At 43.0% G+C, this 14,927-nt stretch overlaps 1 protein-coding gene across 1 annotated transcript; it reads left to right on the top strand.

Moving 5' to 3' along the window:
- The first annotated feature begins 842 nt into the window (after positions 1-842).
- Positions 843-5,922, top strand: LOC132357300 (diphosphoinositol polyphosphate phosphohydrolase 3-beta). The gene is made up of 2 exons (XM_059910651.1): positions 843-1,675; positions 5,837-5,922. Coding segments are annotated over exons 1-2 (495 nt in total). The 5' UTR covers positions 843-1,181; the 3' UTR covers positions 5,838-5,922.
- Positions 5,923-14,927: the final 9,005 nt, after the last annotated feature.

The raw sequence follows: 14,927 nt of genomic DNA on the forward strand, positions 1-14,927 counted from the left end.
GGAGGCTCCTAAAACTCAAAATGCAAAATATGAAGGGATTGCCAGAGGCACGTTTCCCAAAGCCTCAACCAGTACTTCTCAATGAGAAAGAGAGCCAAGGGTGGAGTGCGTGGAGGGGAGAGATGCCTGGGATTTAATAAAACACTGCTTTGGGTGGTTCTCCAGCTGTTGGGTGAACATGACCCAAAGTGCAAAGGTCTGAACCAAGTAGGTGAGGAGTTTACTGCTGAGGAAACCGAGGACCAGAGGTTAGGTAAGATGTCAATAGGGGTTCAAGAAAAGTGTTCACTTATGGGCTGTGCCAAGATGCCTGGCAAGGTGAAGAACCTGTTGAAGAAACAAAACTGCATGATATGACTCAGCAAAGATTAGGTACTGTTTTGTCAAGAATACCGAGGATCGTCTTGACAAAACCGGGGCCTTCCTGTAAGTAAGCCGGTACTCTACCTTATGGGTGATGACGAGGACCATACGCACTTACTTGACCGTCCGTCCTGTGTGTAAAACGACTGCGTGTGTGTTGCCTGCAACCTGGTGGGGAGGGTGAGGAGAAACGTCCGACCGCGCCACAGCCACGTCGGGCTCGAAGGCACACGTGGAGGCAAGCTTGGCCCAAGTCACAAGGCGGTGCATTTCACCCCGGGGGACGGAGATTCCCAGCCCGGAGGTGCGGGGCGCCTGCGCAGTGCGCCCCAGGCGCCGCGCGCTGCGGGAGCCGCGAGACCCCCGCCCCACGCCCTCCGACGGGAACGCGCACGTGCCCGGGGACGCGGACGCGTCCGCGAATGCGCCTCACCTCGCTCAACCCCGGCCCCGGCCCCGGCGGCTGAGGAGGGAGAGACGGGGACGCGCACCGGAGACGCCGGTGGGCTCCGCGCAGAGTGGCGGGCTCCGGGGCGGAGGCGGGGATGGGGGCGGTGGCGGCGGCGCCTCCTCCACTCAGGCGTCTGCGCCCGGGACCCCCCGGCCGCGCGGGGGGAAGGACCGACTGACGTACCTCGCGCGCCCCCGCCTCCGTCCCCGCCCCCGCCTCATCTTCCCCGAGCTCCCGGGGCTCGCGGGCTGAGACGCCTCTCTCTCACCGCCCCTCGCCGCGGCCCTTTCTCTCCGCGGCACCTCGGAGTCCCTCGGCCCGGTGGCGGCGGCAGCGAGCACCCGAGCAGCGGCGAGCGGCCTCGAGGATGAAGTGCAAACCGAACCAGACGCGGACCTACGACCCGGAGGGGTTCAAGAAGCGGGCGGCGTGCCTGTGCTTCCGGAGCGAGCGCGAGGACGAGGTGCTGTTAGTGAGTAGCAGTCGGTACCCGGACCGCTGGATCGTGCCGGGCGGGGGCGTGGAGCCCGAGGAGGAGCCGGGCGGTGCTGCCGTCCGCGAGGTGTACGAAGAGGCGGGAGTCAAGGGGAAGTTAGGCCGGCTCCTGGGCATTTTCGAGCAGAACCAAGATCGCAAGCACAGAACGTACGTGTATGTACTGACTGTCACTGAGATTCTGGAGGATTGGGAAGATTCGGTTAGCATTGGGAGGAAGCGAGAGTGGTTCAAAATCGAAGATGCGATCAAGGTTCTCCAGTGCCACAAGCCCGTGCATGCCGAATATCTGCAAAAACTAAAGCTGGGCGGTTCCCCAACCAGTGGAAACTCCATGGCCCCGTCCCTGCCAGAGAGCGATTCCTAGTATGTACCGCTCCTGCACAGACTCTTGCTTTCCACCCACCTGACAGTAAATAGTGCCCGGAGCACCCCTGGTGCCGTGTGCGGTCTCACCGGGAGGAGGGAGGCTTCTTTTGTTTCCTTGGCAGACCTCTGAATCACGCTTGCAAACTGTCTCAGTTGCCAGGCACTGTTTTCAGACATTTTGCACGTTTTTCAGATGCTTTCAGAATCGCTTCTTGGTAGCACTGTAACACATTTCGGAAAGCCAAAGCCACATGGTATTTTTTGGTTTGTTTGTTTTGTTTGTTTGTCTTTTATAAAGGTGCCTTAACTGCTGACCCAGTCTTTGGGGGGCGGGTGTGTGTGTGTGTGTACACGTGTATACGTGTTGTGGTTTTTGTTTTTGTTTTTTTTACAGTTCACACGTGTGTGTGTGTCCGTATGTGTCTGCGTCTGTCTGTGTGTGTATGTGCACTTTTGGTACCAGTCTTGTGGTTTTTTCTGTAGTGAAGGCCTTTAAAATCTGATCACCTTGGTTGTGTGGCAATTTCATTAATTTTTCCTCCTAAGTTGTTTTCTCATTCACAGCATTAGCCCTTGTCAGCAAGCCCTTCTGTGATGGGAATTGGTTTGAAGGACCAGTGTTGAATTTCAGAGAAGTATTTAAGAATTTTTTTTTTTTGGCTGCGTTGGGTCTTCGTTGCTGCGTGCGGGCTTTCTCTGGTTGCAGCGAGCGGGGGCTACTCTTGGTTGCGGTGCGTGGGCTTCTCATTGCGGTGGCTTCTCTTGTTGCGGAGCACGGGCTCTAGCCGTGCGGGCTCCAGTAGTTGTGGCACGCAGGCTCAGTAGTTGTGGCTCGTGGGCTCTAGAGCGCAGGCTCAGTAGTTGTGGCACACGGGCTTAGTTGCTCCGCGGCATGTGGGATCTTTCTGGACCAGGGATCAAACCTGTGTCCCCTGCATTGGCAGGCGGATTGTTAACCACTCCACCACCAGGGAAATTTTACATCATGTGCTCTTTCCACACTGAACAATAATTTTATCTTGAGATATGTGATCTAATTTGCCCTTTTCAGAAACTGCTTAATTCATATGTAGATAATTCGATTTTCAGAACATTTTCACAACTGGTAGTTTTTTACTTCTTACTTGAAATGGCCATTTCCCATTTAGCCTGAATGTAGCTTAGCAAAATATTATTTTATAGAGTAAACGCCCTCTCGGGAAGGTATTGTTATGTACATATCCTGATATGTACATATTATGAAAACTGTATTCCGAGTGTGATTTAGCCTGCTCAACTTCCAACTCCCATTGCTCCTTTCTCAGTGCCCTAGAACAACATGGTTCTCTCAATACAAATTAGTCTTTGAAAGAAAGTCCGCATATTTGAATTTGTGATAGTCCACTTAAACTTGTCTGAATACCAGTAGCCAAAGGACTAGAATATTATATGGTAATTACATCCCAGTTGAGTGAGTTAGCTTTCTTGATATTCAGCTGCTACAGACTTCTCAAACTGTTAGGATGCCTGGCCGATCTCTCCTAAAGATTTAGGATAAAGGTTTTGTGTCACATGACAGACTTTTTTGGGTGCCAAGTTAAAAGCGCTTACGTTTGCTTCAGTACTTGCTTGAAATCAGGGATCCTATCTAAAGTGCATAGGTCTCTTTTGGAACTACCTTTATTCCCCTAGCCATAGTAAGTAGGTAGAGTAAAGCCTACTTCATGAAGTGGGTACTGGTATGTAGAAAGATCATTTTTAATTTTTAGGGCAACCTAGAATGTGTCATATTTCTTAATCATTATTGATAGATATTTTGTGTCAGTCAACTAACTTTTGGGGGGTCACTGTTAATGCACTCTGTATTAAAAAATTTTGAAAGTTTAGAAACTTGGAACTCTTGATCTTTTCTCAAGAAGGTTGAGGGAAAGCCTACTTTGTGAAAAGAGTATGGGTGGGGGATGTCTTTCTATATATAACGTTTAACATCTTAAAAATATTCTACAGATCAATAATAATATAAGTGGATAATAACTGTAATTTAAACACTTTTTTCTTCTACAAATCAACCTTTTAAAATGAACACAATCACTGGTAGAATTGAATATCACTACGTTTTCTTTTTCAACTTTGGTGCCAATTTTTAAAATAAGATCTTTGCTATATAGAAATATGTCTAAATAAAGTACGTATTATAATTGACAAAACTAATGTTGCCAAAGGAATGAGTAGAGAACGAACAGCTTTTAAAAACAAATTATATGATTTCATATTCGAAATTATGTAGAATTATCAAATATGTGTTTCAAAAATATATTTTTGTACAGAAAGATATCTTATTTTTTAAATAAACTTTCTAAATCCCACAAGTTGATGTTTCCTAGTCTAACAATCCAAATCAATGAATGATATTCTCAGTAACCTGAAATTTTTCAAAGTATACAGTAACAGCATGAAATTGGATTATTGTTTTATGACCATTTCATATATAATACTGCCTCCATCTAAAATGTTGCTACAAGCACCTGGGAGGTTTAACTTGTACATGGCATCCTTAGAGATAATAATGCACCATCTTGTTTTGACTTTTCAACTTGTATTTGACAAATGTGAAAAGTACAGTGTTGATGTTAATCAACTCTTGTTAGCCTGCAGATATTTGCTGTATTTAATTCTGAAAGATTTGTATTGAGTTCTATCACTTGCTAGGATTATCTTCAGTTCCCAGTTATCTTCAATTTATGCGATCTGTAAGATTCCTTTCATTTCTAAATTGCAAAAGAACATTTTACGGTTATCACACTTTAAGCTTTCAAATTCACATGGGCAGTTCTTGCTATGCTTTCGGAGTTCAGTCAAGAAAAAGTTAAATGAAAGAACCTAAAAAGCCTTTCATTTTAAAAGAGAAATCCAAAGAATTCAGCTTAAAACAGTTGACACAGAGGTAACAAACCAAATGGTATCTAGTTAACCTCCATCCTCCAAGAACTTGATCCATCAACAGTTGGAATTTTCTTCCTACAGTCATTACATAGCACCCATGATTATTTATAAGATTATTACACTAAAAATGTACAGATGAATCTTTTCAAATCATTCCCTCCAGAAAGGAAACAGTGCGTTGATCAAAGATAATTAAGACTTTCAGACATGAGGTAGAAATTTGTTTCCAGCATATTTTTTAAAGACTAGGTTTTTCCCCCCAAACTGGGCAAGTGCCTTAACAAAAGTTTTAAGAAGACATGTTGGAGTAAAGGTAATATTGATATGTTTGATATATCGTTTCCCTGGATGCCCAATATATTATATTTTCTAAGAAACCTGTTTTGCTGATCAGATCACTGTTGAAAGAAGTAACTCTGAAAGGGATGGGAGTGGCTATAAATATTTTGAATTCTGTTGTATGGTTTAATTTTAAAAGAACTATAAATATTTCAACATTTTTGTGTTTAGAAACATCAAATAAATATTGATGTGTGTGTGCGTGCACACGGGCTCACACGCATGTAAGCAACAGGAATAGGCAGCTTCTAAAGTACTAGCAACATTAGAGGGCCCTTCTGGGACAGATGGGTAAAGGGTTCTGAAGCTGGAGCTGCTCCTCTCACTTCCCTTTAGGTGGAAGAAAGAGCGATTCCTCCATCAATAGTTGTTAACTGGGAAAAGGAAGGTGAAAATGCTGCTTTAAGCCTATAGTACTAACAACTGGCCAGAGTTTTCTTTTTCAGGGTTCCTTTTGTGGAAGCACCAAACAAAACAGGAAATATTTTCAGCATCATTCTAGTATTGTAATCATCTTTCTGATTGACTCTTTGGCCTGTTAGACTATGAACTCTTTGAGGACTAGGACTCAGCCTGAATCCTGCCCATATCCTCAGAGCCTAGAACAGTGGCTAAAATTTGGAGACATCTGTCATTGATCCACAGATTAGAAATGTCTACTACTAGTGTTTTCTATAACACTGTAATACTAGTGTATTGATTTCTTAGCTTTATATTTTAACTAGGACAATCTGTTATTCCTTAGGCTCTCATGTTGCCTTATAGTGGAACTGCATTAGATAATTCACTGAAGGCTTTTCCAATAAAAAGTGGTTGATGAACCATACTTCAGTAAATATTTGTTGACTAGAGGAATTGATGAACCAATAAAACTATTAATGAGATATTTTTTTTTAGGTGAATGGCATAGATGTTGTTCAGATTTACTTTGAAAGAATCAAGTATGTGAACCCTATGATGAATGGAATTGTGAAGACAGGTGAGCTCTTTCACACTCCCAAGGACACAGCTCGTCCTATCCTTTTGGACACTTCCTCCCTGTTTATTACAATGACTACTCTCCAGGTTGTTGCACTACTACTATATCTGTACAGACTTCTAATTTGGCACCTATGGCCTTTTTTGTGCTTTTATGATTATATGTCAGTATTTCCCACCAGGTTATGTGACCTTGAGTGCAAAGACCTTATTTCCTTCGTCTTTTTTTATATATCTAGCATATAAGACATCACTAGAAATATGGTAGACATCACTGAAGGTTTGTCTAAAAAATTAATATTTTGTAATGACACTGAGTGGTAAAGCATTTACCTTCTAATCTGCTGTTAGTACAGCAAATGCTGTCTGTTTAGCTTATATGTGGCTTTTATACATCAGGTGTCACACAGGTGTTTAAAGGCAGTTGTGAGATATTAGAAAGCAAAAATTCTTACTCATATGTCTATGTCATCCCAGACATTATGTGCCTGCTAATGGCAGTACACTACACTACCTATGAAAAAATATATTTCATATTTTTTAACCTAAATCTGACTGTGCCTCTAGTCATAACTCCTGATCTGTAGAAAATACAGGGAACAGAGAAACATTACTCTACATCACAGAGATGATATGAGCAGAATCCAGACTACAGGAAACTACAGGACAAATGACCTAGTACCATCAGTAAATGATTGCCAGAATGAAATGGAGGATGAACCTATAGATTAAAAGAGATTTAAGAGACTTAACCAGTTGTAATATATGGATCTTTTTCCAGTTGTAATATATGGATCTTTTTTAGATCCTGATTTGACTAAACTGTAAAATAAATACATTTTGAGACAATCTGGATAATTTGAAACTTGACTTGATATTTGATATTAGTTGGAATAATAGTATTGTGGTTATGTTGAAAGTAAGAGTCCTTATCTTTAAGCGATATATTCTCAACTATTTACAGTTGAAATGATGTCTGGAATTTGCTTCAGAATAATAAGTCTGGATGTTAATTGTGTTGGAGATATTGATGAAACAAGACTGGCCTTGACTTGATAATTGTTGAAGCTGGGTGATGGTTAAATGATGGTTCATTATATATGTTTCTCTCCACGTTTGTATATTTGACATTTTCCATAATAAAAAGTTAACAAAAAGTTATCAGAATTCTTATTAAAGCTAATATTTGAGGCATTGAGAAGAAGAAAAATTTTAGATTGTTTAGTAAATGTTGGCTCTGGGGTGCCATTTCTGGCCCAAGAGGTCAAATGCCCAAAAAGAGAGGGGCAACATACCCTGGAATAGTTAGTGTTTCCCTTGCTACAGACCATTGTTAGGAGTTTTATTCTCAATTTGGCCCATGGAAATAGGAAGAGTTAAATTTTTATTTATGTCTGTTGGAAAATGGGAATGGATCCTCATGTTCTCTTTTTTTTTTTAACATCTTTATTGGAGTATAATTGCTTTACAATGGTGTGTTACTTTCTGCTTTATAACAAAGTGAATCAGTTATACATATACATATGTTCCCCTATCTCTTCCCTCTTGCATCTCCCTCCCTCCCACCCTCCCTATCCCATCCCTCTAGGTGGTCACAAACCACCGAGCTGATCTACCTGTGCTATGTGGTTGCTTCCCCACTAGCTATCTGTTTTACGTTTGGTAGTGTATATATGTCCATGCCACTCTCTCACTTTGTCACATCTTACCCTTCCCCCTCCCCATATCCTCAAATCCATTCTCTAGTAGGTCTGTGTCTTTATTCCCGTCTTGCCACTAGGTTCTTAATGACCTTTTTTTTTTCCCTTAGATTCCATATATATGTGTTAGCATACTGTATTTGTTTTTCTCTTTCTGACTTACTTCACTCTGTATGACAGACTCTAACTCCATCCACCTCACTACAAATAACTCAATTTCGTTTCTTTTTATGGCTGAGTAATATTCCATTAGCAAGATTTTTGACAACACTTAAGTCCAGTTCATATCAATGTGAAAATCAAAGGGATGAAGTCTCCAGGGAGCAAATTTATGGAATTATAAAAATCCACAAAATGCTTTTTTTGAATAGTTTTTTAGAAGAATAATGGCTGTAGAATGTGTTAGTTACACATTCATTAATTTTAAAGTTATACTTGAAGGTAGGTGACACAGGAAAGTAAGTAGTTAACATTCTTGACTGCAGTGAACCATTTTGTGTTTCACAGACTGCAGATATTCCTTCAGTTTTGAATGTGCTTAGAATTCTGTAAAGGCTAAAACCTTCTAGGTCAGAGTTAATGAAGCTGTACTGAAATCAACAAACATAGGGTCTGTCCTGACTTATTTTGTGGGTCAAGGAGCAGCAGGCAGAAAGTGAGAACAACATTGGAGGTCCCTTCCAGGGAAGATAAACACCTTCATAAGTGTGAAGGGACTTCCCTGGTGGCACGGTGGTTAAGAATCCGCCTGCCAATGCAGGGGACACGGGTTCGAGCCCTGGTCCAGGAAGATCCCACATGCCGCGGAGCAACTAAGCCCGTGCGGCGCAACTACTGAGCATGTGCTCTAGAGCCCGTGAGCCACAACTGCTGAGCCTGTGTGCCACAACTACTGAAGCCTGTGCGCCTAGAGCCCATGCTCCGTGACAAGAGAAGCCACTGCAATGAGAAGCCCAGGCACCGCAATGAAGAGTAGCCCCCCCTCACTGCAACGAAAGAAAGACTGCACACAGCAACAAAGACCCAATACAGCCAAAAATAAATAAAATAAATAAATTCATAAGTGTGAAGGGCTGTGAAGATGAAGCTGCCCATTCTACTCCTTACTGTCCTCTAGGTTGTGTTCCAATCACAAGAGCAAGCAGTTCCCCCAGAAACAACTGTTTCCTGGAAGAGAGGAGATGAAAGGTTTGCCTCAGAGCCCTTTACTGCTCACAGCTGGGCAGAGCTTTCACTTTCAAGGTTCCCCTGTTAGAAGGAACAGAAAAATTACAAAAAGTTTTTCATTCATCTTTTCCTGGAAGTTTTTTCCTAACTTGAGTTTACTCTGATTTTAGCAGATTTTTTTAATTTGGAGGCAAACAGAGCTAGGGGAATAGAATGGTAGGTGATGGTTGTAATTACAACAAATAGTGGTTTAGAGTCCAACAGGCCATGGTTCAAAGTTGGCCTATCTGCTAGCTGTGTGGCCTCTGCCAAGTTACTTTACCTGCCTAATCTTCAGTTTTCTCATCTGAAAAATGGGGACAATCATAGCCCTTGCCTTTGTAAACAGCACTGCTTCTGAAAAACCCTTCTTGATCTCCTGGGGTTAGGTATACTCTGATGTTCCCAGGTACCCCATTGCTTTGTTATTTGATAGTTCTTATCAAAATTATACTTATTAGACTGCATGTCTCTACCTTCTAAACTCTGAGGTCTCCTGGCTCTGTGACCCAGACTAGGTTGTCTCTGTGTCCCCAGAGTCTGGCACAGAGCCTGGAACATGGTGCCCCACAGGTCCTCCTAACATTTTTATTATATAAATGATTGTCATACGTCCTACATGTCAAAAATATATTGCTGTTATTTTACCGGGTATCTGTTTACTGGAAATGTGAAAAACACCATAAGACTGTGGTTTGTACTCCATTTCTCTTTATTGGGAAAAATATTTTGTCTATAAATGATGCTTCCATTTTTCAGAATCTTCCAGTACCAATTATTCGTAACTTCTTAGCTTCATAAAGTACTATGGGATATTCGCTCAGGTGGTGAACTGGCCCCACAGCTGCATTTGATAATTTACTGAAGGCTTCCCAAATACAAATGATTGAAAGAAATAGTAAGTAAGCCCTCAGTATTTATCAAGATTAAGAACTGTTGAATGAATACAAGTATGCTAATTATTTTATTTCATGGGTGAAAGATATAACAGTCAGGATTATATGGTAACAAATTCACACATACAAGACAAGCCAAGGCCAAGACCTGACTGATTGGACTGGTAAAGATACAATGAGCTACTTTTAGATGTAGACAGTTTATTACTTAAATATACAGTGCAGAGAAAAATGAGCCAAAGGTGCCAGCTCCCCAGGCCCTTGCCCCACATTCCCTAAAAGACAACAAAGAAACAAAGGGGGCTGTGTGATGGTAATGCAAGTTTTGGGATACTCCACTACCGAACAGCCACATCTAGACTGCAGCTGAGTGCTTTTATGTTCTGCAGGTCTGTTCTAAGGGGCACAGGACAGAAAGCCCCATACCTCATCAGAAACTGGTATGTGATGAGAAACTGCCTCATGGCAGACTCCTAGAGGAGATGTGTGGGAGATGGCCTTGTAGCGGCTCCTTACAGCATTCCATCTCCTCATGTTCTGGGAGGTCATGAGGCATTTAACCAAGACTCAGATTAGCTGCAGTTCAAGCCTATGTGGAGACATGCAGGGGTGTCAGGCCACCATGGAGGAGCCATTCCCCTACAACTCCACTTTCCCTTCACATGTCCAGCTAGGAAGTCTTTCTGTAAACAGAGGCCACCAGTCGTGGGCACTCTAAAGACACAATGGACCTCCGTCCAAAATTTGGTTCAGATGTCAAGACTGATGATACTACTAACACACCAAGAGGATATTCAAAGATTTATTACTCACAAAAAAAGGCTTTATGGAGAGAGCAGGACAGGCTTCCAAAGCTGGTTTGAAAATGTCTTGAGAGAACAGGAAAGGAGACTGACTTGGATTTTTATTGCAGTTAGAGGGTGGGGATGAAGTGAGCATTGTAATGCACAGCCACACACATTTCTGGAGACGAGTGAATCCAAAATCTGCAATGTGGGCTGGCAGCTGAGAAATGAAGGAGAGCCAGTGGTGCAGTTTTTGTCCAAAGGCTGGCAATCTGGAGACCCAGAAGAGCTGATGGTACATTATGAAGTCTGAAGGTCGCCTGCTGGAGAATTCCCTCTTGCTTGGGAGAGGTTGTTCTTCTTGTTCTATTCAGGCTTCAACTGAGTAGATGAGGCCCACGTACATCATGGAGGGCAATCTATTTACACAGAGGTCACTGAGTTAAGTGTTAATATCATCCAAAACACCCTCCAAGTTGACACGTAAAATTAACCATCACAAATCTACCCCCAGCCCGGTCAACTCGGCACTTGTACACATCTCCTAAAGTCATACTTACTCTCCAAATGAAGACAGTGACAAGGTCATCTTTCCACCTAACATGATACAAGGATCCTGCCTACACCAAAAATGCACTAAGTCCTTCCCCAGCAGAGAAGGTAAAGTCCTTGAGTCAAGTTTACTCTTCTTCTTGATATCCCGTAACTAAAATACTATGATGCAAAGTTAATAACAATACTTAAATACTATGATATAAAGTGAATCCATCTTATGTTACATGATAAGGGGTTAACAGAGGGAAGGAAAGAAAGGTATTATACACACACGAACATACACATAAACATATAACAAAAAAGGAGGAAATACTCAGGACAGTTACAGTCCTCATTTTTGTAACAGGTCATGTGGTCACAGCTGGTATTCATAAATACCTTCTTCCTCTGTTCCATAATCCCTTTGCCTTCAACAAGCACCACAAGTGGTTGTGGTTCTTTACCTGGGGTAGTGACCCAAACCTTCATTCTCGAAGGGTCTGGGCCAATACTAATCCTGCCTGGATTGGGTTGTTGTAGCTTTCCATTTACTTGAATCACGGGACATACAATACCAAGAGATACTCTAGGGCATCTCCTGTATTGCAGACATGCTCTTCCTTACCTCTGTTATAGAATAGCAGCCCAATTTCCCCTTGGTAGTCAAGATCAATTACCCCGGCCAGCACAGTAACTCTCTTCTTTGCCTACTGATTCAGAGGCATAAGGAGCCCAAAATGGACAGGTTGCAGTCTTAACTTCTAGTTCAATGGAATCATTGTTGTGTCTGCTGGAGGAACTAAGACCTCTAGGCCAGCAGAGCATAATATGAGAAGAGGAAGCAAAAATTTTGCTAATGGGTCACTAGAGGTGCCATTTCCACCCCTTGATTCCTGGCTATGGGAAAAGCAGCACCATATGTTAGATGTTGACTGAGAGCACATACAGCCTCCTGGAGGAGCTTGCCCAGCCCTACAAGGTATTATCACCTGCAAGGTATTACTCACTGTAACTGAGTCCTCTAAGGGCCATTCCATATTCCAAAGCTGGTCATTCCAAAGCAGGCCAGCTGCTTTAAGATGGTGGAGACCATGGTAAACCAGTGAATTCCATGAGTGTGGACTCACTGCTGCACTTCATTTGCGATGGAGTGAGTTCCTTGATCAGAAGCAATGCTATATAGAATACCATGATGGTGGAAAGACATTCTGTAAGTCCATGGATAGTGGTTTTAGCAGAAGCACTAAGTGCAGGGAAGGCAAACCCTCATCTAGAGTAAGTGTCTATTCCAGTAAGGACAAAATGCTTCCCCTTCCGTGATGGGAGTGGTCCAATGTAACCAACCTGCCACCAGGTGGCTGGCTGATCACCCCGGGGAATGGTGCTGTAGAGGGGGCTCAGTGTTGGTCTCTGCTGCTGGCAGATGGGTTATTTGTTGGTGGCCGTAGCCAGGTCAGCTTTAATGAATGGAAGTTCATGTTGCGGAGCCTGTGCACAACCTCCATTGCTGCCACCTTGGCCGCTTTGTTCATGAGCCCATTGGGCGATGAGATGGGTGGCTGGGGAAAGAGGCTGACTGGTGTCCACAAAATGGGTCATCCTATCCACTTGATTATTAAAATCCTCCTCTGTTAAGGTCATGCTTTAGTGAGCATTCACATGGGATACAAATATCTTCATGGTTTTTGCCCATTCAGAGAGGTCTATCCACATACCTCTTACCAAAATTTCCTTGTCACCAATTTTCCAATCATGTTCCTTCTAAGTGCCTGACCATCCAGCCAAACCATTGGCCACAGCCCATGAATCGATATGTAATCACATGTGTGGCCATTTCTTCTTCCAAGCAAAGTGAACAACCAGGAGCACTGCCCAAAGTTCTGCCCACTGGGAGGAATCTCCTTCACCACTGTCCTTCAGGGATGTCCCAGAGAGGGGCTGTAGTGCTGTAACTGGCTTCTTTAGGGTGGTGTCTGCATGTTGTACAGAACCATCTATAAATCAGGCCCGAGACTTTTCTTCCTCTGTCAACTGATCGTAGGGAACTCCCCATGAGGCCATAGGTGCAGTCTGGGGCAGAGAATGTAGCGTAGGAGGACTGGGGACTGTGGACATTTGTGCCTTCAGGACCTGCCCGGGCCCGATCATGTATTATATGTACTAATTCCATTTGATGATGGAGTGTTGCTGTGCACGCCCAACTTGGCTTGGTGGGTCATTTCCACTGTGAAGGTGACTTGGTGGCCATAGTTAAGCATTCAGTCTCTCCTAAGGCCTGGCAGCAAGCCAACAACTGTTTCTCAAAAAGAGAGTAGTTATCTGTGGATGATGGCAGGGCTTTACTCCAAACTCCTAAGAGCCTGTGCTGTAATTCACCTAGAGGAGCCTGCCCAAAGCTCCAAACAGCATCCCTATCTGTCACTGACACTTCAAGCACTATTGAATCTGCTGGATGATATGGCTTAAATGGCAGAGCAGCCTGGACCTGTTGCAGAGCCTTCTCTGGTTCTGGGCCCCACTCAAAACTAGTACCTTTTATGTGTCATTCAGAAAATGGCCCAGAGTAACACACCCAAATGAGGAATATGTTGCCTCCAAAATCCCAAGAGGCCCAGGAGGCATTGTGCCTCTTTTTGGTTGTAGGAGGGCGGGATACAACATCTTATCCTTCACCTTAGAAGGGATAACTCAACATGCACCACCCAACTGGACCCCTAGAAATTTCACTGATGTAAAATGACCTTTAATTTTTGTCAGATTTATTTCCCACTTCACGGCACGTAAATGTCTTATCAATAAGTCTAGAGTAGTTGCTACTTCTTGCTCACTAGATCTAATCAGCACAATGTCATCAACATAATGGACCAGTGTGATATCTTGTGGAACAGAAAGGCAAACAAGATCACAGCTGACTAAATTGTGACATACAGCTGAAGAGCTGATATAGGCCTGTGAAGGTGTACCTGTGAAGGTAGGACAGTGAAGGTGTATTGCTGGCCTTTCCAGCTGAAAGCAAACTGCTTCTGGTGAAACTTATTGACAGGCATGAAGAAAAAGGCATTTGCCAGATCAATAGCTGTGTACCAGGTACCAAGGGATGTGTTAATTTGCTCAAACAATGAAACCACATCTGGTACAATAGCTACTATTGGAGTCACCACCTGGTTAAGCTTATGACAATTGACTGTCATTCTCCAAGATCCATACATCTTTTGCACAGGCCAAATAGGCAAGGCAAATAGGAATGTGATGGGAATCACCACCCCTGCATCCTTCAAGTCGCTGATGGTGGCACTAATCTCTGCAATCCCTCAGTAATGCAGTACCGCCTTTAGTTTACTATTTTCCTAGGTAGAGGCAGTTCTAGTGGCTTCCACTTGGCTGTTCTCACCATATTAGCCCTCACACCACTGGTCAGGGAACCAATGTGGGGATTCTGCCAACTGCTGAGTACAGTTGATTCTTGAACAACACAGGTTTGAACTGTAGGATCCACTTACACATGGATTTTTTAAAATAAATATACGAAAATATACATGTAGAACATTGTGTGCAAGGCTTGTATTGAAGTATTGAAGTGGATAGCCTATCCTTATATACGCATAAGGTGAGTGCTATTTAATATAAAATTAATAAAGTGTTAGTTTTCTTGCTGTTTTATAACTTTGCTTTCAAAGAATTTCATTATTGTACGATATTCCTCTCCCTTTCGTGATTGGAGAAACTGTGAATCAGCCTATTATCACAAGTGGTTTTTAAAAAAATTTATTTATATTTTATTTTATTTTTATTTTTGGCTGCGTTGGGTCTTCGTTGCTGCGCAGGGGCTTTCTCTAATTGTGGCAAGCGGGGGCTACTCTTCGATGCGGTGTGCAGGCCTCTCATTGCG

Source organism: Balaenoptera ricei, chromosome X (genome assembly GCF_028023285.1).
Source record: "Balaenoptera ricei isolate mBalRic1 chromosome X, mBalRic1.hap2, whole genome shotgun sequence".
Lineage (NCBI taxonomy): Eukaryota > Metazoa > Chordata > Mammalia > Artiodactyla > Balaenopteridae > Balaenoptera > Balaenoptera ricei.

Bases quoted from the DNA above. Each gene is read 5' to 3' on its own strand.
- LOC132357300 (XM_059910651.1), top strand. From the start codon at position 1,182: ATGAAGTGCAAACCGAACCAGACGCGGACCTACGACCCGGAGGGGTTC.